The sequence below is a fragment of the Mercenaria mercenaria genome, chromosome 1, assembly GCF_021730395.1.
Source record: "Mercenaria mercenaria strain notata chromosome 1, MADL_Memer_1, whole genome shotgun sequence".
NCBI classification, from domain to species: domain Eukaryota; kingdom Metazoa; phylum Mollusca; class Bivalvia; order Venerida; family Veneridae; genus Mercenaria; species Mercenaria mercenaria.
Window position 1 is genome coordinate 69,374,824 of NC_069361.1, and position 24,858 is coordinate 69,399,681.

A 24,858-nucleotide genomic window follows, 5' to 3' on the forward strand; every position below is an offset into this window, starting at 1 on the left:
ATGTATTAAGACAGTTCGTTCTATTTTTAACCGATCATCACAAGAACTACATATATCGGTATCAGTTAAAGACCCATCACGACCTAGTGACCTACTTTTTTCACTCCCGAAAACGTCATGACAACCAGTCTTAAAATACAGGTAATACACAGCTATACTACAACTTTTCAGGTGGACAATCTAGGCCTTTCCTGAATAAATGTGTTTTGACAACTTCATCTGCAAAATTATTCGGCCAATCTCTTTTCAAAATAGTTTCAAAAATATAGGTAAAAAACATATTGCACTGTAAAAACAAAATGTGTTTGAAATATAACTTATTACACTAATTTCTGTAGATATTGCTACAGTAATTGAATAAAATGTAAAGACATTACACACATCGTCTCGGCCTAAAATATGTCACTGTCAATTTGTAACTAGATACTTGTCATTTCTCATTTTCTTCATGCAAAGCATGTATAATTACCATCATTGAAACACAAAAGAGTACAGTTATTTTGTGGTGCCTCTTTAAATGAAATTGAAAGGAAAAGTTGTAGTAAGAGTCAGTGCTTTGTCAATTTGTTTTATTTTTCATTTAACGTCTATCTCATACATAACGTGGTCTTTTTATGAAAATTCTATTTATCAAATAAATCTTATTCTAACACTGTCCGCAGCATATGCTCTTATAAATATAATGGAAAAGAACATGAATATTAATGATTGATTTAGTATAGTTCACCCCTCCGATTGTAACATAGACATTCTACTTTACGGGGTTATCTCCCTTTTATTACAGCTGGGCTCTGTTTTGAAAACTTATCTATGACATACATGTTTCAGAATTTTTCATACTCGGGTATCTTTTGCACATGTAAACTTTTAATAATTACGAAAACAATCATTATTAATTTTGACATAGAACAAAAGACAAACAAAAACACATCCAAACTTATGAAAAGCATGCTTAAAGTATGAGGTAAATAGTGTCATAGTAAGTCCAAAATAAATATACATTGTATTTCATCCTGGTATCCAATTTAAAAATAAATACACAATAAAAGAAATCCCCAGAAAAGTTGTCAGTATTCACAATTTTTTGTAAACGTAAAGCAAGGTCGAACTATTTTTATTTAGTTTAAAACAATACTACAATGCAAGATGAACATTATGGCCTGACACCTTGATTATATATCATAACAAGCTCGTTTATAAAATGTAACAACTGTGTTTAGAATTAAAACATTTTCTCAAGATATATAATAGACGTGCAGACTACTTGATAACGCATTATAAATAATTTATCATAATAAAAGATCATGCAACACTCAGATTTGAGGAGAGTGTAATTTTTTTCACTCTGTTGATCGTACAACGCTGAGTGAAATGTCAGACAAAGCGTTTATAATGACTACGTTTCGCTAAGTATATTTAGCAAGAATATTGATATATCTAAAAAGAAATGATCAGTAAGTTTAATAAATATAATAAAAACCTGTTCAAATATAAACATAATTATTTATACCAATTTTCAGAAAGAGCTGAATACAGTCTGCGTATCACATGAATAAGGGTGTGCTTAGCCAAACGATAAAGTCTTCTGGGTAGAGAAGTGGATGTAATTATTCAACGTAGAATAAACAAACCAAAATTTCACATCTACGAAACCTTTGTAAAAAATAAAAGAGAACCATATAAATTGTGGAGTTTAGTTTTGCTATTTGCAAAATGTCAGATAGATGATAGAATAACACAAATGATACGAAAATGCCATAAACCTCTTATCTTACTACTCTCACTACAATTCGCCGACCATCATTTTTAAAAGATAGTACGCCTAATTCACATTTGACCCGGATGCAGTGCGATAAATTAGTTTGGGGCATCGTGGGTGGCTACGGGCTACGGCGTAAGTGTTCACATTATATACATCGTGCCATTTTTTGTACAGATTTTCGGGGAAAAGCCGGGAGAAATTTGTACGGACGCTGCGCGGAGATTATTCGGAAATCGTGCAATTTCGGCGAAGCTTCCGTACATTCTCCGCAAGCTTCCCACGGAACTCCTATGACGCTCGTGTCGTATCGTCCGGGGTGACCAATCTCAGCAGCAAGGGCTTCATCCACACCAGTCATCAAGGACGGCCAGGGTTTCAATCATGATATGCTCACTTCTCTTGACCTGCCTCAACTGCAACCAGTGTGATACTATCATTTCTCTGATGACACGTATAATGAAAACATGCTGGAGATGGCCAATATATAACCATTTGAAAAATGTTTAGCCAATATTATGGCAGCAGCACGACAATGATGCGGCCGCTGTAGGGTTGTCGCGCGATGATTTCTCAAAATCCGTGCGATTTCACGGGTACTGCACGGGCAACGAATGGCAACTTTGTGGCAGTTGTGCGAGGGTCGTGCAAATGTGCCACAGTCTTCAATCTCCTTACAATTTATTTTGGGCACCCATGTCTACGTAAAATCGTGCGTTGGATGCAAGATCAGCGTACGGTCTCCTAACGATGCCCGTGCGGGGATTGTGCAATGCCACCTGCGACATATCTATGGCCTACGGGCTGACGATTTTTCAAATTTGTATAACTTTTCGCTAAACAAAATCGTAGAGGCTGCGGAGCCCTTGAATCCGTACGAAAATCGCATTACCACCTCTAGCTTCCGCACCGAGGCGCACGGAAAGGAGGATAGGGCAGTCTACGGGCTCAGTCGACGCATCGCATGCCAAATGTGAACTAGACATTACTTGTTTAGATGAAATTATCTGGAGCGCCCGGGGTTATATGTCGTACGCTCAATATAAGATGTCGTGCGATCGAAATAAGATGTCGTGCGTTCCTGATAATTTAATCTAAAAATAAGTTCATGTTCTAAACATACCAATATAAAACAAACATGAGATTTTCATTTTTTGTGATCTAATTAAAACGCCTTCGATATTGAAAGCTTCCTAAACCTATACATTCTCGCATACTCGAGGAAAGGTTCCCTTGATAATCTCGGGATGACGTCGAACGTCTGAGGAATGAGAGTTCAATAGATCCAAATTGAATTCTGTTTCAACAAAATTTAGAAGAAATTCACGAAAACGATGCTATTAATTTATTAAAACGAACAGTATGATTTATTCTTTTAGTCATAAAAAGTATAAGTTCTTCACTTCGATACAATTATCATGTTGATTCTTTATGGCCACTCGAGTGTTATAGTGAAAGGTTCCCAAAATATTCCATGAAAATATGTAAGTATATATCCTTTTTAAAGATGTCTCATTCCTAAAGACAAATTTAATTGCTAAACAATCAAATGAATGAAGTTTGTACATTAGGTACTATCATATGGTTGTGTAGACATGTCTTCAGTTCTGTCTTAATTAAATACTCACTAATTAGTACATTACAGGTTAGCTTTGTGAAACAGTTTCCGCTATAATTTATGACACTCGTAAGTATTATCATAAGTTATGAGTTAGGAAGGACCTGAAAATGTAGCTTCCACATTTTCGTGAAACGTATTCCAGACCTCTAAATCAATACTAACAAAACAGAAAGAAACTATCAAAATATCATAATCAGGACATTATTGGTATATTTAGGCTTTGAAACTTAAGATTTGACAGATTATAGATTATAGAACCACATGAGAATTAGTTGTAATTACTTATTTTTAATTCCGAAATGGAAAAATCACGGGGTATCAAATGTAATCTGCCTTAATTATAGAGCTTTACATAAACAGTCATAAGTACGACATTCTGTGTGGTGTACCGGTCATGATGATAGGAAAGTTGTTATTGCCAATACAATCCGCATTCGACACCCTGCTAAGGTATGTTTATAAAATTGTTTAGAGTTCTGATGTTCATATTTATAATCAAACGTTTACAAACGTTTTACGTATGGTGTGAAGAAGTTGTTTTTTGTCACGATTTTCATGACTCATAACGAAATTAGGTTGTGGGTACTTTTTTGACTTATTAGAATTGAGTTGAGTTTAAAAATACATTCAATTGATAATAGTATTTTAGCATTACTTGATTTTGTTGATTTTTTTAAATATCATTAACAACATATTCTTTTAAGTGTTTGGAATTTCATAAATGTACTCCATTATAAAAGATATTGTAGAATATATCGAGGGGCCGTTAGAAGTTTCGATTAGTAATTATAGGTTTACATACATTCTCAAGATGATAAAACAGATACAAAAACAAAGCGTTTAAGATTTTAACGAATAAGATTTCATCGAACGCATTAGATGCCTCAAACCACATTTGATGAACTAACTTCCATACAGTTGTTTATTAGAAGAATTCTTATAATATATAACACATGTACATATGTACATTTATGTTTTCGCGACAACTGTTTGCAATGGAGCAAAACCATTCGTATGAGAGCCATCCAAATATCCTTAAAAACTTCCATCAACTGATTCATGAGAATAAGTCGTTCAATTAATGACTATCTAATATATAATGATTTCTTTTAGGTAGATTGTAACTTACATTTATCACTCTCGATACCGCATGTCTAAAGGTATCTATCACAATGAAAGATGCAGTTTTACCAGACAAGGGAGTCACTGGTTTAATTTTCTCATGTATTCGTATATCAAGGCCAGGGAGCGAATCAATGACTTTCCGTGCCCAAAGCGGTCGCTCTATTATTAATTTACAGAAGTAGTATTACGCTCGATAGAATCTGAGAGATAAGGGTGATCTTCCTTTTAATGACCCAAGAGAAGAAGTCATTTTATGTTTTTCTGTTTTCGTATTTTTGACCGCAGTATGCAAAGGAGCGAAAACACGAATATGTCTGAGATTAGTTTTTGTGGGGATGTTAAATTTTAGTTTCTAACAAGAAGTTTTTATAAATGTTAGTTTTTGCTTATTGGAAGTCATTCGATTCCTCTGAAATCATTTGAACAAATAAGAGAGAAGTCATCATTACAATGATGACACAGACACGGATTGGTTCGTGGGAGGAAGTCGATTAAAGATGTAGAACGACCAACAACAGACGATGTAGTATCGAACTATGACAAACCTGATTTTTCGCTGTAAAATTCATCGACTCCAGTTGCAATGTCCAATTTTTCCGGATTATGCGATTGCACCTGCCCATGTTTGCAATTCTCTTCCGCAGTATTATCGTACGATTGTTCTTCACCATACTGAATGTCCTTTTTCAGAGATGTGCAAAGGGATTGTTCTTCGTCTTGAATATTCAAAGAACAACTTGAAAATTTGATTCTGTCAGAACTATTTAAATTATTTAGATCTGATTCTGATTCAACTTTACACTTTAGACTAACACCAGAACTGTTAACGTTATCGTCATTTCTGTTCAGGATTTTCGGTGAAGTTTCTTCTCTAAGATTTTCATATATTGTGATATATGAACCTGTAGATGAAATTAACTCTCTTCTGCACTCTGTATTTGCATCAAAATTATTGTCAGTATAACTTAATGTTGTTTCACCTAATATTTCAACAGTGTAAGCATCTTTTTGTCTTGCTAATCCATTATGTAATGTACATTCTCTAACATTAGATTTTGAACTATCATCATGGCTTAATTTTCCGTGACCTGAGTAAAGTTCAGCAATGATATTAGCACGATTTCGTCTTAATATTTCCTTCGACCGCTTTAGAAACTCTGGTTTACGGTCGAGACATGCAGCAACGTAAGCATGCTTTCGCCTTAGTATTTCTCTCGACCGCTTTAGAAACTCTGGTTTACGGTCGAGACATGCAACAGTTTGAGCACGATGTTGTCTTAGTTTTTCCTTTGACCGCTCAAGAAACGCTGGTTTACGATCGATACATGCAATAGTTTGAGCACGATTCCGTCTTAATATTTCCTTTGATCTCTTAAGAAACTCTGGTTTACGGTTGAGACATGATTGTACTGAAACAAGTCTGTCGGTTCCATTATCACCTCTTTCATTGTTGCTTAATGCGTTGAACTGAAATTAAATTAAATTAAAAGAAATCACAGCAATGATGACACATATTATCTAACTTTGGGGTGCGATACTACCACAGTATGCGAGTGTGCTTACTGAAAAGTAGGTAACGCATTTTCTAAACTGCCTTGCAGGTTCGGTTGTGGTAACTTCAATTTTAATTGAAAGCCGGTGTAACGTTGTAAACTGATCCCAATAGAATAATGACAGATGATTTATAAAGAATAATGACCCCTTTTCTATAAAATACTGACACCCCTTGCAAAATAATGACCCCTACGTAACATATTACTTAAATTCTCTATATCAATTCAAGTCACTGTCGTGATTCTATTGGTTATATTTGTTTTTGTTGTTGTTGTTTCTGCTGCTTGTTGGACTGAGACTATCGGTGTAGATAATATCGACTGATTTAATGTCAAATTACCTCCCTTTGTTTCAAATTGAAATGGGTGTATCTCAGTAACCAATAAAGATAATTATTTGAAATGCCATTAATTAATGCCATCAGATGGACTCGGACAGTAAGGGTAGATAACTTTTGACTGAATTTGTGACAAATTACCTCCCTTCATTTTCGTTGACTCCTTATTCAGCGGCTCGGGTTTGATTCCCTGGCGGGGAATCTGGAAAATGTGAAAACAATGTTTCCCACTCAACTAGAGGAGTACTGGTAAGCAGCCCAGCCTTACTGGATTGAAAACCAGGCATCCTCGCCGCCTGAAAACTAGCCAATGTTTTGGCTATCTAAAAGAAGGCGTTAAACTGAGTAGGAATAATATGAATATGAACAAATCTATGAAAAATAAATAGTGGCCTTACAGTGATTTTTTTTTCACAAACAGCAATTACATTAAGATTTTGTAACGTTGTAACTTGTGTTACGTCAAATGACATTTAGGCTACTTCAATGATGCACTCGATGCAAATATTTGCTTCTATCGCATTTTGTGAAATATTTCATGGAAAGACCCTCTTTTTTATTTCATAAACTTGTTTGGAATTTCCTAGCAAAAAGACTGCGTAAGTCGTTAGTAAATTGAATCGTTTTCCGTGGACCAAATCGTCGTATTGTGCTACAATAAGATCAAAAGAATCGTGCATTTTTAAAAACATTTAACACCCACCATAGCGACATTTTATGAAATTTCCGATTGACAACACTGACTTGTATCATTCTGTTTCCCTTGTCAAGAGCATCCGCAGGTTGTTTTTGAAATTAGTCCAACGAAATAGATAAGCCATTTTAACTCCAGATACTTCAAGTTTTCATTAATTGTACGAAACAGCCCTTTGCTAAACAAAAAAGGAAGATAAAAGATCTGAATCGTACAAAATGAAGGAGAGGTGGTCTTGTATATGAATACCAAATATCAGGGCAATACGATATCTTTACTTTTCGACCATTATTACGTCGATCGACGTCAAAGAAGTCTGGCAAGCCACCTTAATTCACTTTATTCTTCGAATTGCGGTGGCATAGCAACGCATCTTAAAACCAGCTTTCCCGGTTGAGGCCGAATTACACATCCTCTTTTAAAAATTTAAATACTTACCACTTTTGTGAGCATCAGTGGCGCAATGGTAGCGAGCTTGCTTATTAAAGCGGATAGGTCTCACCAAAGGGATATTGTTTCGCCATATCAAACCTTTGCCAATAGAAACAGATGACCTAATGGAAGGGGGATACATAAAGGAATCATTTTGCAACTTTCAATGTACACGGTAAAACATACTTAGAACATAGATCAATAAACTCCTGCTTTAAAGGTGCATGACCATTTTGTTGCAGACATGTTTAAGATCTAAATGTTACCTATAAACGTTTCATGCTTCAAGTATTTCAACAGGCTTAAGTTTTATTTTTCCAAGATTCGGTGAGATAGTACCTTTGACAGCCTCGTAACTTTGAAACATCGTATTATATGCAAGGTATAATATATAAAGAAAAAGGTAACAAAGGGCCATAACTCCCGAACAGGTGGAGCAAATCCTGCACAACTAGGCATAATACTATGACCGTTGGGGTAGAGGGGTCATTTTTTATATAACATAATGACCGGGGGTCATTATTCTATACAGAATAATGAAAGGGGGTCTTTTTTCTATGGGGGTCAATTTACAACGTTATAAAGGCATTTCTTATCAGGAAAAATGTTTCAACTTTTTACATGCAGTTTTGTTTAGTTGCTAACGGATAACTAAACTCTAGCAATGACTTCGGTATAGTATCTGAAGTTTTAAAGCCGACTTTAACTTATATTACTTTGACAAAAGCTTAGCCTGTCAGTTAACTAACTTTCATCCTTTGTATTGACAGTCTTTCTATATGTTTTGATTTCTCAAGTTATAGCCCGGTAGGTTAGTACAATAAAGCTAAGCATAATTTCAACAGTTCAAGATAGTTTGTATCAAAACTATTATAGTTTTACTACTTCAAATTCGAAACCTATGCGAAAGTCTTAAATGTGGACAGCAGATAGTAAACTTGAAAATTATGTAATGCGTTGATATCAGTGTTCGAAAAATCATGAAAAATACCATTTTAAGAAATGTCAGAGGAGATAAGAATGATTGCATTACACATACATTTAACTTTATCGAATGGTATATTCAGTTTTTTTTTAGTTTTTTTGTTGTTGTTGTTTTTTTTTTTTTTTTTTTTTTGTTTTTTTTTTTTATTTTATTTTAGTGTTCGATAAACACGAGTAAATTATATCGGTTTTGGCAAACTAAATTCTAAGGCAAAAATGGCACAGATTGTACATCTGGCCCCATGTTCGGTCTCAGCTGAGTTTGAGAACTAAATTCTATTTTCTATTTGTATCCATATTGAATGTTTAAAATCAAACATTAAATGTATGACTATTTTCAATAGACTATTGATGCGCAGTCTCAGCTGGAATTTAATCTTGAAATTCTAGTAAAAGTTGCTGTTAGAATTGAAGTTCAAACTTGGCTTATAGTATAAGACATGACGAGAACAACGATGGAGAGAAGTGTATCATCGCAAAATTGAGCCGAATATAAACGAATGGATGGATTTCCGTTTCAGTTTTTACTGACTTTCGGTAAGAGTTGAGACCCGACTGTCTTTAAGAAGCTTGGAAATTCGATCCATGCATTTATTTATTTTACACAACAATTATTTGTTAGTGGGAATCGTTATTTCTATAAATTCATAAATGATAAAAGAGTATAAATGCCTATAAAATACATTTAAAGTTGTTTTTTTTTTAGAAAACTTATCTGGGCTGGCACTTGTCACTAAAACTCATCTGGTATGCTCTTTCTAAGATCTTAACAAAACCATACTAAACTAGATATACAAAATCGAAAACCAATACTGACAATATTTTCCAACCCACAAAATAAATTACAAAGGTTGATTTCTACGATTTTGTGTTTTCGTGCCTTCGCTTCCAGATGCAAAGACAATTATGAAATTATGTTTTTCTGTCGAAGACAAGGGACGAAACATTTAAACTGTATGCTGTTGTCGTTATGTATTTGTAGTGTCCTCATGCCTTCTTCCCAATCAGATGAAGACACAAAAAAGACAAATCGACAACTTGTCATCCTTTTGCGTCTCGTCCCGAACAACGAAGACACAACACATCGGCATTTTGCCTTTCTGTATACATGCTCAAAACAATTACAGAGACGTCGTTTTACAAAGAGTATCCCACCCATCTCCCTCGTGCTTCTAATTCTTTTCAAGTGTTTGTATTGTCGGGTGTGCATATCGGCCTGACTATTTTGCATGACAAAACTCGTACCACATTTAACTGCATGTGTACCAGAAGCAAAGACATTAGGACGCGAAAGAACGAAAACCTTTGTTGTGTCTCCGTATGTTCGGAGCAAAAACATGAAAAAATGAGTTACAAAACTCTTTCCCAGTGAGCCCACCCGCTTAGCTCAGTAGGTAAGAGCGTCGGTCTACGGATCACGGGGTCTCTGATTCATGTGGGGAAGTTGGCAGTTACTTGAGGAGAACAGGTTTGTACTGGTTCAGAATCCAGGAACACTGGTTAGGTTAACTGCCCGCCGTTACATGACCGAAATACTGTTGAAAAACGGCGTTAAACCCAAAACAACAAACACTTTCCCAGTGACCCTGGTAATATATAAACGTGAACTAAACGTTTCGTTGCAGAAATATATCTTCAAGATTCCTGGAAGTAGTTCCATCGCGTGTCAGATAATCCGGATTTAAATTGTTACATTGATAAAATTTAAAACTTTTAAATTATTGAGGGTAAATAAACCTTACGATAATCTCTAGTATAATATAGCACCAACTTCAGTATGTGTACATAGTAATAATCATTCTTTCATTAGGTATCCAAGCAACTAAAGAATGATCATCCAATACTATTGGTTAGCGTATTATAAATATATTATGCTTAGAAAACACGGTGGGGAAATCACGTGACTAAATCGGATAACGTGCACGCAAAAGTGCTAAAAATAGGCCCGCTTCAGGTATGTTTTTTCACTATAACTGTTTTGATCCGCAATTGTTTTAAACGAGATAACGTGCATAAACCCCGCAATAAAAAGCTCTTTCAGCGGATATATGTAACTTGATGAAACCCCCTCCCGTTTTTACGTAATCCTTGCCCAACCGATTCGAAAGATGCAAAATATTTTGGTAACGAACACGTCTGTTCACAAGTTACGCATCTAGGACATATTCTGCAGAGAACGTTGCGTGCACGTTATCCGATTTAGTCACGTGGTTTCCCCACCGTGGAAAAACAGATGTATACATGCAATTAAATAATTATATATTGATCAATATGAATCATTAATTTATTATTTTTGTATTTTGTCAGTTTGATGTTACTATTGAGACTTTTCAAGAAATTGGTGAAATTTGTATACAAATATCCTTCGGATCTTCTGAAAAAAAATCCGTTGAAACTGAAAATATTTTGATACGTTCAAAGATTATGAGTCCAGAATTAGTTTTATACAAACTGTTGCTCTCTTCACACATAATATTTGCTTTACATTGAGTTTAAATGTATTCATTATCGGGAGTATACACCGTAACTTAAAATTGTCAGAATAATTTGTATATCTGATAACACATAAGCACAGATCGTGCTTGACTCTTTTTTCATGCTATCATTGCTATAATTATTGTTGAATTGCTCAAAATAATAAACGTTTTGGGTTAATAACAGTGTTAGTTGGATCCAAGCATCACACATTCATTCAATAGTTAAAGGGAACCAGCTATTTGTTAAAGCAAGTACCCGTTATAAAATACTATGTACTAATTTGGACCAATCAAATTATTAAAAAGAAAACGTTTGAAGTTTATAGGCTAAAGAGGAGTTACAGAATTTCAACAAGGTTTCGAGCTATTGGGCCAGCGCATAGGAGTTTTACCTTAAGAGTAGTTGAATGCTATAGACGATAGCAACTATAGGCTGAGCATCGGAAAGCTGAGGCAGAGACATAGGTTTTGGTGATCTACTGTGAAAGTAGGAGAGTTCCAACTTATACAGGAGGATCAGCGTAATTTGCAAAGTACAGCCACGGCATTAGGGTTATACCTATATGGTAGTTGAATGCTACAAGTGAAAACATATAGGCGCTGAACATCGAGGTGTCAGGGTAATCTTACTGAGTTGCAGCTTCAATTAAGAGGACATAGGCTGAGCATTTATACGAAAGGACTCATATGTTGTTGTTCAAAGACATAGTCTGAAGGGAACTTCGACACTAAGACCATTTCAGTATAGTATCTCCAGCCTATAGGAGTTTAAGCTGTTGAGTTTTAGTTGAAGGTTGATAGTTGAAACATTGAATGATTTTTGCCTGATCCCTGAAGTTATCTAGCTCATAATTGAAATCATTTATAAATCATTGGTACACGAATCATTTAGGCAAGGCAGCTAGAGGAAAAAGATATACATTATTGCTTATCTAACATTTGATTCTCTGATACGAGATAGTTGGTGCTCAACCGCTATACGTTTTAACAAAGGGTATTCTACATCGTTTGTCAGTTAGTCTAAGACTTAGTCACATTAGCGACTGGACCCATTCATTGTTTAAGATACTAAAGGCATGGGCACTTCCCTGTGTCATATAACACGTTTTCTCACAGAAATCTCCTTTTATGGATATAATCGGGTTTATGATTTCGTGGCAAATATGTACGAGTTTTTTGCTAGTAGTAAAAAGTTGCCATTCGTGGTTTGATTTAGTCAGACCGTTCAGTTGTGAAATTTTCGAAAATATTTAAATTCTATAAAATCAAAACATTGTCCATAATTAATAATTATATTACACCATTTCACAAGGCTCACGGTATTTAATTCTAATTTCAGATTTACAGTTTGGCACGTGCATAAAAGGAAGTTTAGCCAATGTGAAATATATCATGGACTCTATTTTCAGCATATAAAAAAATTGGTTTTCACACATAATTATACATGTATACTGTGTGAGGTTGGCAGAATAGCAGAATAACTCCAGCAGACTGGCAGAATAGCAGAATAACTGCAGCAAAATGACAGAATAGCAGAATAACTTCAGCAGAATGGCAGAATAACAGAAAAGCAGAATGACTCCAGCAGAATGGCAGAATAGCAGAAAAGCAGAATAATTCCAGCAAAAAAGCAGAACAACAGAATAACTCTAGCAGAATGGCAGAATAGCAGAATTACTCTGAAACTGAATCTTGAACTGAATAATTTGATTAAACGCCTATTTCTATACAAAGAGATATTCAATGGCGGTGAACGTAATAATAATAATAACGACAATAATGATATTAACAATCATAACAACCTTATCTAAACAAAAAGTCATGACTGCAACCTTCCCCTCCGACATATACTGGAGTCTGTAATTTATACCGGCGCTCCAACTCTGCATTGAGTCACAGCTGTTTCTAATCCCGTACCGTACCCATACCGTACATTCGTATTCGTAAACTATAGGTTTTGTTCGGAGAAAGGCGGAAACTTTCATCGTTCTATAATATAAAAATGCTTCAGAAACACATTAAAATCCGCTTATTAAGAAATCTGCCGTTTGATAATATGATATATCTCCAAGTCATTTGCTCAAACACTGAAAGAGTATTTCGTACCAACCTGCGTTGTATAAATGCCCGTTACACCCCACCTCGTTGTAATTTGATTTAAGAGAAATCTAATACGGTGACCTATCAATTTTCTTTTTGTTTTAGATTAGGTAGACATATCCAAAGGTATGTGCAGAGTTTGATAAAATTCAATTATGTGAAACTCGATAAAATAGCAGAAGTACCAACTTAAAATTGAAAAAAAAAATATGCAAGAAAAGACCCTTGGGTCTGCTGAACAAGTATTCCTTTCTTTACAAAATAATTTTCTTTTGATTTCTCTGAGCATGTTTCAAATAGATATATTGTTTTCCGTTATAAAAATGCTTAGATATCAAATTTATGCTGATTATTGTACTTTACTGAAATATATTTTAGGATTATAGAAATTTTGAAAAATGTTAAAAATAGCACCATATCTAGGGGCAAATTAGATTGAAACAAAGCTGATGACCTAGTATTTTCATTTCATTTTTCAATACATCATAACATGATCTTTTAATACAAAACATTTCATCAGAATCTATTAAAAAAAACTACGAAACTGTAGCGAACATCCTTAAATTTGTAAACATACGCCAACCAAACAAATGATGAAAGATCGGGACTTTTTCAAAGATATGTTTTATTTCCGGTAATTTTCTGATATTCTGTTAAGCAACCGAATTGTATGCACAGCAATTAAGAAGAAATTATGCAATATACTTTTAGTTTAAAATTTGGACCTATCTTTTTCCAGCCCAACAACAGACATGTATGTGTCACAAATCCGGCTTGTCCTCGAAATCAGTGCCAAAGGTTACTAGAACATAAATACAATAAATAAACAATCGCTTACTATGTTCCTGTAAGTCCCATATCGGGATCATCGACAATCACAGTTTGATCTTTTCCACGAACATATAAAAATGTACTTTTATTCCTTTATTTACATTTCAAGCATGATGTTTCATATATACGTTCAAGAACGTAAATTTCGTGCTTTCCGACCCTCATGGTGTGTAAACTTTTGTAATTGAAAGTATGGTGTATTCGACAAACCATTTGTAATGTCTGGCGGTAAATATCATTGACTGTATCATTTATGTTATCGAAATTTAATTGATATATAAGTTTAATACATGTACTTGCAAAAGAAAAATGTAGACATAATTGTTCACTTCACAGGAATGAAATTTCATAATGGTAAATATTTCAAACATTACTTCTATAGATGTCTCCGTGACCGGATGGCCAAGGTCGCTGACTTCGAATTCCTTGCCACTGACGTGGGATCGAAACCTCACTTTAGGTCTCTGTCTCTGTCTAGGTACTCAACTGAGCCCGAAAAAAATGTTTGGAGGGAAACCTGGAGGTTTTCCCCACCAACAAAACCTGGAAAAATTTAATTGTTTCGTTTCGATGTTACTCTAAACCCAAGAAAATTAAATAGATAAACATTATTCCCGTTCTTGTTTGTTTGTTTGTTTGTTTGTTTGTTTTTATTTATTTTTATATAAATGAATATGCAAAAGGGTATATTTGTTTCTTTCAGTGTAACGTCAAAATAATATTATAATATTAAAATTATAAATAAACAGTGAACGCCACATGCATGATATTTTCACGAGGGGTTTATGCTTTGATGTTACATTAAAACAAACATATCCCTACTGTATAAAGGTATAAGTCTCATTTATTATAGTATCGCCCTTATTAAAACGGTCAGCCAAATTGGCTTATGAGACACCTTTATTTTGTTTACCAACTACCTTCCAACTCCTACCACTATGCCATGCGCTATGCGTATAGAAGTCTGTAACCATTCATTTAACTAGCTTGCGGCTGACGAACCAGTCTTTTCGGAATGAGTCCTATGACCCCAGTGCAAAATCATCCATGCTAAATAATACGTAGGATATGTTTGCTTTCTCACTTCTAACATTTCCGAAACGATCTATTTGATTTTTATCATAGAGTTCTAGTTTATTTTGCACCTTTTATTAAAGCAAACACTTAAACTTTGAAGTTAAATAGGTTGTAGCATTCTGTGGGTCCAGCGTATTTTTATTACCGTGATATTCCTTCTGTTGTCAGTCATTATCTACAAAAATGTATTGTAAAAATATTTTTTAACCAAAGTGGAAAATATCAGGTACTTGAAAATGCAGCTTTCTAAAAGGCTAGTTAGAATTCTTGACAAACAGAATTCTTGATGTCATTTGTCAGAGATAGGCTACGCTTGTAAATAAATAATATTATTACAAGACAAATAATGCTATTTCTTTTGGTGCACTTTGCGGACTTATGATAAAGTTAAATACAATGTATATAATATTAATCTTAGCAGTACACTCCCTGTAAATGCGCGCGACGTAAGCGCTTAGGCCCTTCTCACACACCATACCTCTAGTTCGGACTTCTTTAATGTGTAAAGGCATGTGCACAAAACTTCGAAATTCCCCAGAAGTAATGTCATGAACCCCACCCACCTAATTCATAATTTCAAAATAACATAAGCCTTAAGTACATTGAACGCAATCCTTGCTTTCACAGGCAACCAATGTAGGTCGTACAATGCCTGTTTAGAACTGTCAAATTTCTTTCGGTTATGGACAAGTTTTGTGCACATGCTTTGAATACGTTGCATCATACGCGCCTTACCGTTAGCTACACCATACAGTATGGCATTGCAGTAATCCAGAATCAGTAATCTAGTTATGAAATAACTAGGGACAAAAACTAAAATTTCAGTGGCTGATTTTGTCAAATATTTACGGATGTTCTTAATTCGTAGGTAATTCAACCTGGCTGTACGACATTTACGATTTACATGATCTTTAAAGTTCAGTGTTTCGTCAAGAAATAAACCGAGATATCTAATTATGCTTCCACGTTTGATATCCTCACTCGCAATGTTAATCGCATTTGTGAAATATTTGTTCAGTTCAGGTCTGCTACCAGACATGATAAATTCAGTTTTTTGAAGTGTTCAGTTTCAGTTTGTTTCTATTCATCCAGTCATTGATTATAACTGCGCACTGTTCAAGGACTCCGATCGCTTGTGATTCTACGGAAACAGATGTGGGACGAAAGCTTTTATTTGTTATACGATCATCAGCAAAACCGTAGACTGATATGGACTTTTTGAATAACATAAAAAAGAGTTCCAGCATAGGTGAGACACAACCACGAACAAAGACAACTGCATAAGGGCAACTGCATTCAAGATGGCGGTCTGATGGATATACATTAGTGATATTAATCTTACAAGTATGAGGCCTAAAGTAGGCGTCTACCCATTAAAGAATTGTTTCATAGACACCATACTGTGCTTTTAGAACATCTATAAGAATGTCGTGGTCGACAGCAGAATAGCTGGATAACTGTAGCAGAAGAGCAGAAATCTCCAGCAGAATAGCAGAATAACTTCAACAGAAGAGTAGAAAAACTCAAGCTGAATAGCGCAATAGTAAAATATGTCCAGCAAAAAAGCAGAACAACTCCACCAGAATAGCAGAATAGCTCCAGATGGATAGCAGAATAGCACAATAACTCCAGCAGAATGGCAAAATAGCAGAATAACTCCAGCAGAATGGCAAAATAGCAGAATAGCAGAATGGCAGAATAGCAGAATAGCAGCATAACTCTGGCAGAATAGCAGAATAACTCCATAAGAATAGCAGAATAACTCAGTAGAATGACAGAATAGCAGAATAGCAGAATAACTTCAGCAGAATGGCAGAATAGCAGAATAGCATAATAACTCTGCCAGCATAGCAGAATAACACCAGCAGAATAACAGAAAAGCAGAATTACTCCAGCAGAATGGCAGAATAGCAGACCAGCAGAATAACTCCAGCAGAATGGCAGAATAGCAGAATAACTCAAGCAGAACAGCGGAATAGCATACAATCAGAATAACTCCAGCAGAATGCCAAAAGAGCAGAATAACTGCAGATAAATGGCAAAATAGCAGAAAAACTCAAGCAGAATGGCAGAATAGCAGGATAATTTTAGCAGAATGGCAGAATAACTCCAGCAGAATAGCAGAATAAGTTTAAATGAATAGCAGAATAAGTCCAACAGAGTGGCAGAATATCTCCAGCAAAATAGCAGAACAACTCCAGCAGAATGGCAGAATAACTCTAGCAGATAACAGAATAACTTAAGCAGAATGGCAGAATAACACAAGCTAAAAAGCAGAATAACCCCTACAGAATAACAGAATAACTGCAACAGAATGGCAGAAAATTACTCCAGCAGAATGGCAGAATAGCTCCAGCAGAATAAAATAGCAAAATAACTCCTTCAGAAGAGCAGAATAACTCTAGCAAAATAACTCCAGCAGAATGGCAGAAAATTACTCCAGCAGAATAGCAATTTATAGTTATGTCGGTGTGATGTTAAACCATACGTACCATTTCTATGCCAAGTCTGATTGTCCTGCTTTGTGGAGTTTTTGTTGTATTTAAAAAGGTATGTCAAAATCCTACCTTTGTGCCTTGCCGTCTTTACCGTACCAAATTCGTATTGTCCATAAACATTTGTTTCACAGTCATATGCTTTTCATTCATTTATACATGTTTATTCAAATCAGATACCGTTTACAGAAAGTGTAAAATTAAGATTGGCAATTGAGTTTAAAATTGTATTTCGTAAGCGGTTCAAGGAAAATGTCACTTAACATATTGCTATTCGTAAGAAGATGTCGTTTAAAGGTATTTCTAGTTTTAGCTCTAATGACACATAAAAGGGGTAAGTTCCCCTATCTAAATAATGTGGGAAAAGACCTTATAATGACAAAGTATGATGAAGATTAAAAATGGACCAAGTGTCCGAATTTGATCAAAATTCTTTAAAAAAAATGTTTACAAGTTTATATTTGTTTACCTCTTGTGTCCCGCAATGGAGCTGATTGTCCCGGTTTATATAAAATTTAAAGAGAAATTAAAAAATAAAGCTATAAATCAAGTTTAATGATGATCCATAAAGCGGTTCAAGAGAATATGTTGTATAGATATTTTTTTATCATTTTTAGTTCTTTTTATTTCTAGTTGTCCCAGAAAAGGACAAAGTGCTCCCATTTGAACATATTGGGAGAGGGCCTTACAGTAATGTTACAGTTTGTTGAAGACTTATCAAGTGGTTCATGGGAAGATGTCACATAATGGTTTTCCTAGTTTTAGCTCTAACGGAATCTTGAATGAGCCTCTAAAATTGTACAAACTTGAGATATGATCCTAAAATGATGCCACAGACTAAGTCTGATGCAAATTCACTATGCCATTTATGAGACGAATCGTGTAAATTTGTTTTTATTTTTTAGTTCTTGAGGCCCCTGAAAGGTGCCAAGCTCCTCCATTTGAACAGAGTGGTGAGAAAACCTTATGCTACTGCTACTGATCAAGTTTAATAAAGATCTATAAAGAACTAATAATAATGCAACAGACCAAGTATGATGAAGATCAACCAAGCAGTTCAGAAGAAGAAGTTGTTTAAAGGTTGTCTACTTTTAGCTCCAGCGGCCTCAAAGGACAACTCCCATTTGAACAAAATTCAAAGATTCAAAGCAGGCCTTAAAGAAACGCTACCGGGCAACTTTGCTTTGATGAGATCCATCAAGTTGTTTATAAGAAGAAAAGGTTTTAAGGTTTTTCCTTGTTTTACTCTAACGGCCCCTAAAAGGGTCAGATGGCCAACAAAATTAGAAGAGGACCTTAAAATGATGCTACAGGCCAAGTGTGATGAAAATCCATCAAGTATACCATGATATAAAGCTCTAGCGACTTTTTAACAGAACAGTCCTATTTGAAGATATTTTGGAGAAGGCTGTACAATGACGCTACAGACAAAGTTTCATGAAGATCCAACAAGTGGTTAATGAGAGCAGCCCTTAGATAGCGCATAGTACCCCCATTTATTAAAGTTAAGAGAAGAAGAATTTATAATGATACAAAAGACTAAGTTTGATAAAAAAAATCATTTAACGGTTCATGGGAATATTTGTGAAAATGTTGTTTTTTTTCTGTTTTAAGCTCTAGTGGCCCATAAAAAATGACAGAGTGCCTCGATTTGAACAAAACTGAGAGGAAACATTTGAGTGATGTTACAGACCAATACTTAATAAGATCCTTCTAGCGGTTCATAAGCAAAAGTTATTTAAAGACTTTTTCTAGCGGCTCCTAAAATTGGCCAAGTGCTACCATGTGAACAAAACTGAAAGAGCATTGTACATTGATGCTACAGACCAAATTTGATAAGATCCGTCAAACGGTGCATTATAAGAAGTTGTCCAAAGATGTTTTTCTACTTTTAGCTCCTTAAAGAGACCAGGTGCTCACTGAACAACATTTTGGGAAGACTTTACAATGATGGATGCTACTGGCCAAGTTTGATAAAAATCAAGCAATCCATGAATAGAAGTCGTCTAAATGTTGTTTATTTTTAGTTTTAGTTTAAAATTTGAAGACGGCATCACAATGATAAAAAAGATCAAGTTGAAGACCAATCAAGCGGTGCATTAGAAGAGAAATATTACAGTGTTTTACCCTATTTGAAAAATATGGGAAAGGAACTTCCAACCTTACGTCATTTTTGCTTACAGGTTTAAGACCTATGATGATCAAAACCATGTAATATAATGTTTAAAATGAATATGAAAATAATGTCATCATCAGAATTTTACAATTTTATGCTAGAAGGACCATGTTGGAGATTCTATAAGGTTAGCATTTAATTCGTTTTTTGTTTGAACTATTTATAGAACTAAGTCATGAAAATTAGTGAAAAAATTCCGGACAAAGGTATATATTTTACATGTGAGATACAGACTTGTTTTCGTCGGTTTTTTATTTATCCGCATTTTCTACGGATTATTAATAGGTATATCTAACAAAAATAGGTTAAGAATAGTATGTCTGCAATTGTAAATTATTACTTCAATAGAACAGTTTTAAACTAAAATGACCGTTATCCCCCTGAATAAGCACACTTACCTCTTTTGTCTGTAACGATTTCGAATTTGAACTGGAAGTTTCTTTGATGAAACTGATTCCTTCAGAAACCGGGTTATTTTCTGGGATGTCTACGTCGCATTTCGCAGTTGAAGAAACAGGTACATCTGATAAACAAATATAACATCTATTATACCTATGTAACAAAAATAAAGAAAAGGAAACAACTTTAGTTGACAAATTCTTTGGATTATAATGTAAGAATATATCAAAGAAATATCATATATTCACGTTATATAATTCTAATCTATTTCTAAAACTTAGATCTATATGTTAGAATGTTAGTATCATACAAAATAAATAACGCAATCGAATTACTTGCATTTATATAATATTTTCACTGTGTGGTTAATAAATTCACTACTCATTGAATACTCATGCGCGCATGCTACACACGCACTCCCGCAGGTGTTTTATAATTTTAGTATATGATTTTTAGAGGTTTAAATGAGGTAACCGTTTAGGATCCATAACCATAATATAGGATATAGGATAGTATTGAGGCTTTAGCTGGTTCTGAATTTTTGTTATGCCATGACATGAAGTCGGCTTTTGGCAGATATAAATTAATAAGAATGAAAGACGTTGAACTAAATTTTCGTTTCCGGGATGGAAACGGGCAATGGAAAAGGTTAGCGATCTTCCGCGACACTTACTACACTTTTGAAGATGGTTTTGCAGGCATGATATGGAAAACAAATACAATATATCTCGATGATATAATTTGCCATCAAAAAACTTTCCCAGTAGTTGCAAAACTTAGAGCAGGTTTTTCAGAAATTGAAAGAAGCATATGTCAGGATACGATTTATATGACCTAGGGAAGTGCCTACGCCTTTAGTTTAAACATATTTATTCCCAAAATAGAGTTACATACATTGATGTATATGTCATACTGTAGGTATAGGAAATAGAGATCAATATAATTGCACCTTTACTAATCCTACCAGGTGTTCTGTACTACAAAAGTGGATCTATTGTGACATTTTGATACAAGCAAAACTGTATTATCTGCACTATTATTTACCTACTGGTACTTCGTTTTATTATTGGCTTGTTAAAAGTTAATTTTTTACCATATGTAAGTTGACAGAATCATAGGAACCATGTCTTGAGGGGTAAATCAAACACAAATGAATAAATCCTTAATAATTTTGTTGTGCAAAAAAGTATGATATTGTGTCTTAAACAGTTTTCATTTTCCACTCAATTGTGTAATTGCAAGGGAAGTAAACTAATAGATCTCTACTTATAAGTACTAGCCCAAGGCAAGAGTTGTCATTCTTTGTGGATCACAACTTTAAATTAAAAATTAAAACTTCTGTTATTGATATTAACAAAACTATCATAAACTTCACATTTGTGAAATCATTTTTGGTTATTTCAAGGACTTGGAAATTAATTTCTAGACTTTATTTAATGTAATTCTATCATTTAAAAATTTTAGGGCCTATCTCTACATACTGTGAAGAAAGCAAAGCAGGAAAGGATAAGAATGAAAGAAAAGTCTTATAGAATTATTCCCCTTTGCGGACAAAATATAACTGTATGAGCATATCGAGCTAAGATTTATAACGGGGCTAGAAATAGTCTTAAAATATGAAAGAAAAAATATAAATCATTAATAATCAACAATGTAAAAAAAGAGGAAAGAGAAAAATGTATGGTGAATAAAAGTATTTACATAAATGTTGAAGTGAATTTTGAATGATGGAACATATCAAACGTAGAAAGAAAAAGGGAAGAAATGGGAATGTCTCAGGGTTGCTAAAAGAGTCTCTTACTTTCGTAAAATGTTTGTCTGTACATGAGTAAATATAGTCATGTTATCCTGATCAGTGAGGTCTGGGTTTGAATGATCCGCTTTTAAGTTTGTCTGAAAGTTTGATGAAGTATTGTGATTTAGCTTCACGAATGAGCAAAACAGTTTGATTTCGTACTTGTCGAAATTTTTGCCAGTGTTGGAGAGAGTTTGTTCTCTTAGCCTTTCTGTAAATACGTTTACGCTTTCGTATGTTCTTCCTTATATTATTATTCATCGAAGGGACGTCTGAGGGTCTAAATAGAACAGTATCCAAGTCGATTACCAAATTCCGTAGATTATAAAGAAGATCGTTTCGACAACGATTAAAAATTCTGCATTCAAAAAAGAAGTGGAAATTAGTTTCAATCTGTCCACACTGGCACAATGGTGTGGGGGAAATATTTTTTAGATAAAGATGTTGATTCAGTGCACTGCATTTTGTTCGCAGTCGTGTATGGAGCACCTGGAGTTTCCTGTTTCCGGTGTAATAATAGGCTGGAGTGCGCTGTTTGTTTTTATTTAGGTTACTTTTAAATGATGAAAGTGTTTCAGAATTACGGATATCTGGTTTCAATAAGTTCCAATCACGCACAACAGAGGGCAAAAAAGAATTGAAATATAATGTTGTTCTTGCAGGTACACCATGTATATTTTCAGAGTTTCTTATGTTGAAGCGAGTATCACCAGAGGCAGGAACTAGAGAGGATAAATATGCTGGGGTCGGATTAGATTCCATTTTGAAAAACATGATAAGTCGATTTTTGTAACGTCTGTCGGAAAGTGACTCCCAGGGTACTTCTCTCTTTAGGTTTTCCAATGAAACAAGTTTGATAGCTCCGGAGACAATGCGAGCATATTCATTTTGAATTTTGTCGGGCTGATCCATTTCATAATTTGTACAATTACCCCAAAACTACGTCTGCGTATTCGAGTATTGGCCTTATGAAAGAGATAAATATGGTTTCAAGAGAGCGACGGTCAAGTGAGAACTTCAATTTCCGCATTATTTATACCCTCTTCCGTGCTTTTTCTACAATGTAGTTGATATGAGAATGCCAGCAACAATCATTTGACAGGAATACACCAAGATGTTAATATTCAAGTACATTGGGAATAATCTGGTTAAACAGTCGAAGAGGAGGATGTAGTTGAAAATTTCGTTTTCTTGAAATTAAAAGGGCTTCTGATTTGGAGGGATTGAATGTAACAATCCATTTTTCTGCCCAAGATGAAATTGTTTGAATATCAGATTGGAGCAGATTTGCCGCAATGTCCGGTTGCTGAACTATAATATATAGACTCGTATCATAAATATGTTTACGCTTTCGTATGTTCTTCCTTATATCATTATTCATCCAAGGGACGTCTGTGGGTCTAATTGTGACTTTTTTATTAGGAATATTATGTTTTGAAATGACTGTGATTTGACTGGTTATATTGGAAGCATATATATTGATATCTGGATCGATACATTTCAGTTCCAGTTGATATTGTTGATTTCCGCCCTTAGGCTGTCATAATCTCCTCGATCATATTCCCATACCAGTCTGTCAAACCATTTTTATTTCAGTTTACTATTTGAGAAGTCCAAAAATTGGAATGTGGTACCGTTGATCTTGTTCAAGGAAGTGTTCCCTAACACCAGAAAGAATAATGTTATTTCTGTTGACACGAAAATGAGATCTAATATGGATGTTGAGTGTTCTGTGAAATGAGTTGGTTCTTCGATAAGCTGTTCTAGATTAAATTGTTGTGTAATGGAAAGAATGTGTCTATGTGGATTTGGATATAAAGCATTGTAGTTGAAATCTCCAGTGATTATTATGCCCGAGATATATGTGTCAATTGCAAGACCAATAGAATCTACAATTGGGTTATTGTATATGTTATCAGAACTAGAAGGTCGATAGAAGACTCCAAATACTATATGTTTATTATTACAAAGAACTAATTTCACCCATAGACATTCAAAATGATTGACCTCAAGGTCTGATCTGCGCAAGTAATGTATATTCTCTTTAACATACAAAATAACTCCTCCATGAGAATCACCAATGCGGTCTTTTCGTTCGGGTTTATGATAAGAGTGCAGCACTAAGTCTTCAGAAGTAAATGAGCGATTTAACCATGTCTCAGAAAAGGCCAAAATATCAAATTCTGAAAGTTCTGCGTACAAAATATCAAGTTTGTGTTGTATACTCTGAACGTTTAAATGAACGAAGGAAAGATGGTTTGATACCGCTTCTGCATACTGTGATGTGTTTGTCTGAGATGATATAGAAGAAGAAGTTGATTCTGGACCTGGATTCTTATGAACGTCTCCAGCAGTAAGTAAGAGGCATGCAAGCCATAATGTGAATGTGACAATAAATAAAGAACTCAAAAGACGCATAATGAACAATCGATTATCATGTAGTCGGTCCATATTCTGCAGCATAATTCCCCGAGGATAGTTTATATCATTACAGATAAGAGTATTCTCTAAAAAAGAATTGTGCAGTGACTACACGTAGTCCGGACAACTATAAATAACCACGATTAGAAGAAAGTGTGATAAAACTGGCAGGAAACCGTGGTATCGATACTCGTACGTGACGGCATGATTTCGTGGTCATGTGATTTAAAGGGTGGTTAGTATGAATTCAAAAAAAGCCGTCATAGGAATATGGATGAAATCAGGATAACTCTTATAGCTTACAACCCCGAATGAGACATAAAAAATAAGAAAGCATGGGACAAGAGTTATGTACTTATGGCAAATAAGAAAAAGTATACAGAAAAGAAGAAACATATTTAGAAAAAAGGTGTTATCACTGAGGGAAAACTCTAGTATTGAAAGTGGGCCATTGTTATTTGTCTATTGCGTAAAAAGGTAGGGACAGGTTTATTCACATTCTTAATATTTGTCTAATGAGAGAAAGGTAAGGACAGTTTTGTTCACGTACTTAATTATTTGGTGGCAACGTTATTGTATAA

At 34.6% G+C, this 24,858-nt stretch overlaps 1 protein-coding gene across 3 annotated transcripts in view; it reads right to left on the bottom strand.

The window, feature by feature from the left end:
- Nucleotides 1–24,858, bottom strand: part of LOC123534853 (uncharacterized) — a 50,514-nt gene that overhangs the window by 8,767 nt on the left and 16,889 nt on the right. For 2 of the 3 annotated variants that reach the window (XM_045317306.2, XM_053550197.1), the window contains 2 exons: nucleotides 20,061–20,185; nucleotides 5,051–5,972 (listed from right to left, as the gene is read on the bottom strand). In XM_045317306.2, coding sequence (XP_045173241.2) covers nucleotides 5,051–5,972; nucleotides 20,061–20,185 — 1,047 coding nt within the window. Of the gene's footprint in view, nucleotides 1–5,050; nucleotides 5,973–12,785; nucleotides 12,984–20,060; nucleotides 20,186–24,858 lie in introns of those variants that run through there. The other variant, XM_053550200.1, reaches the window with a different exon arrangement.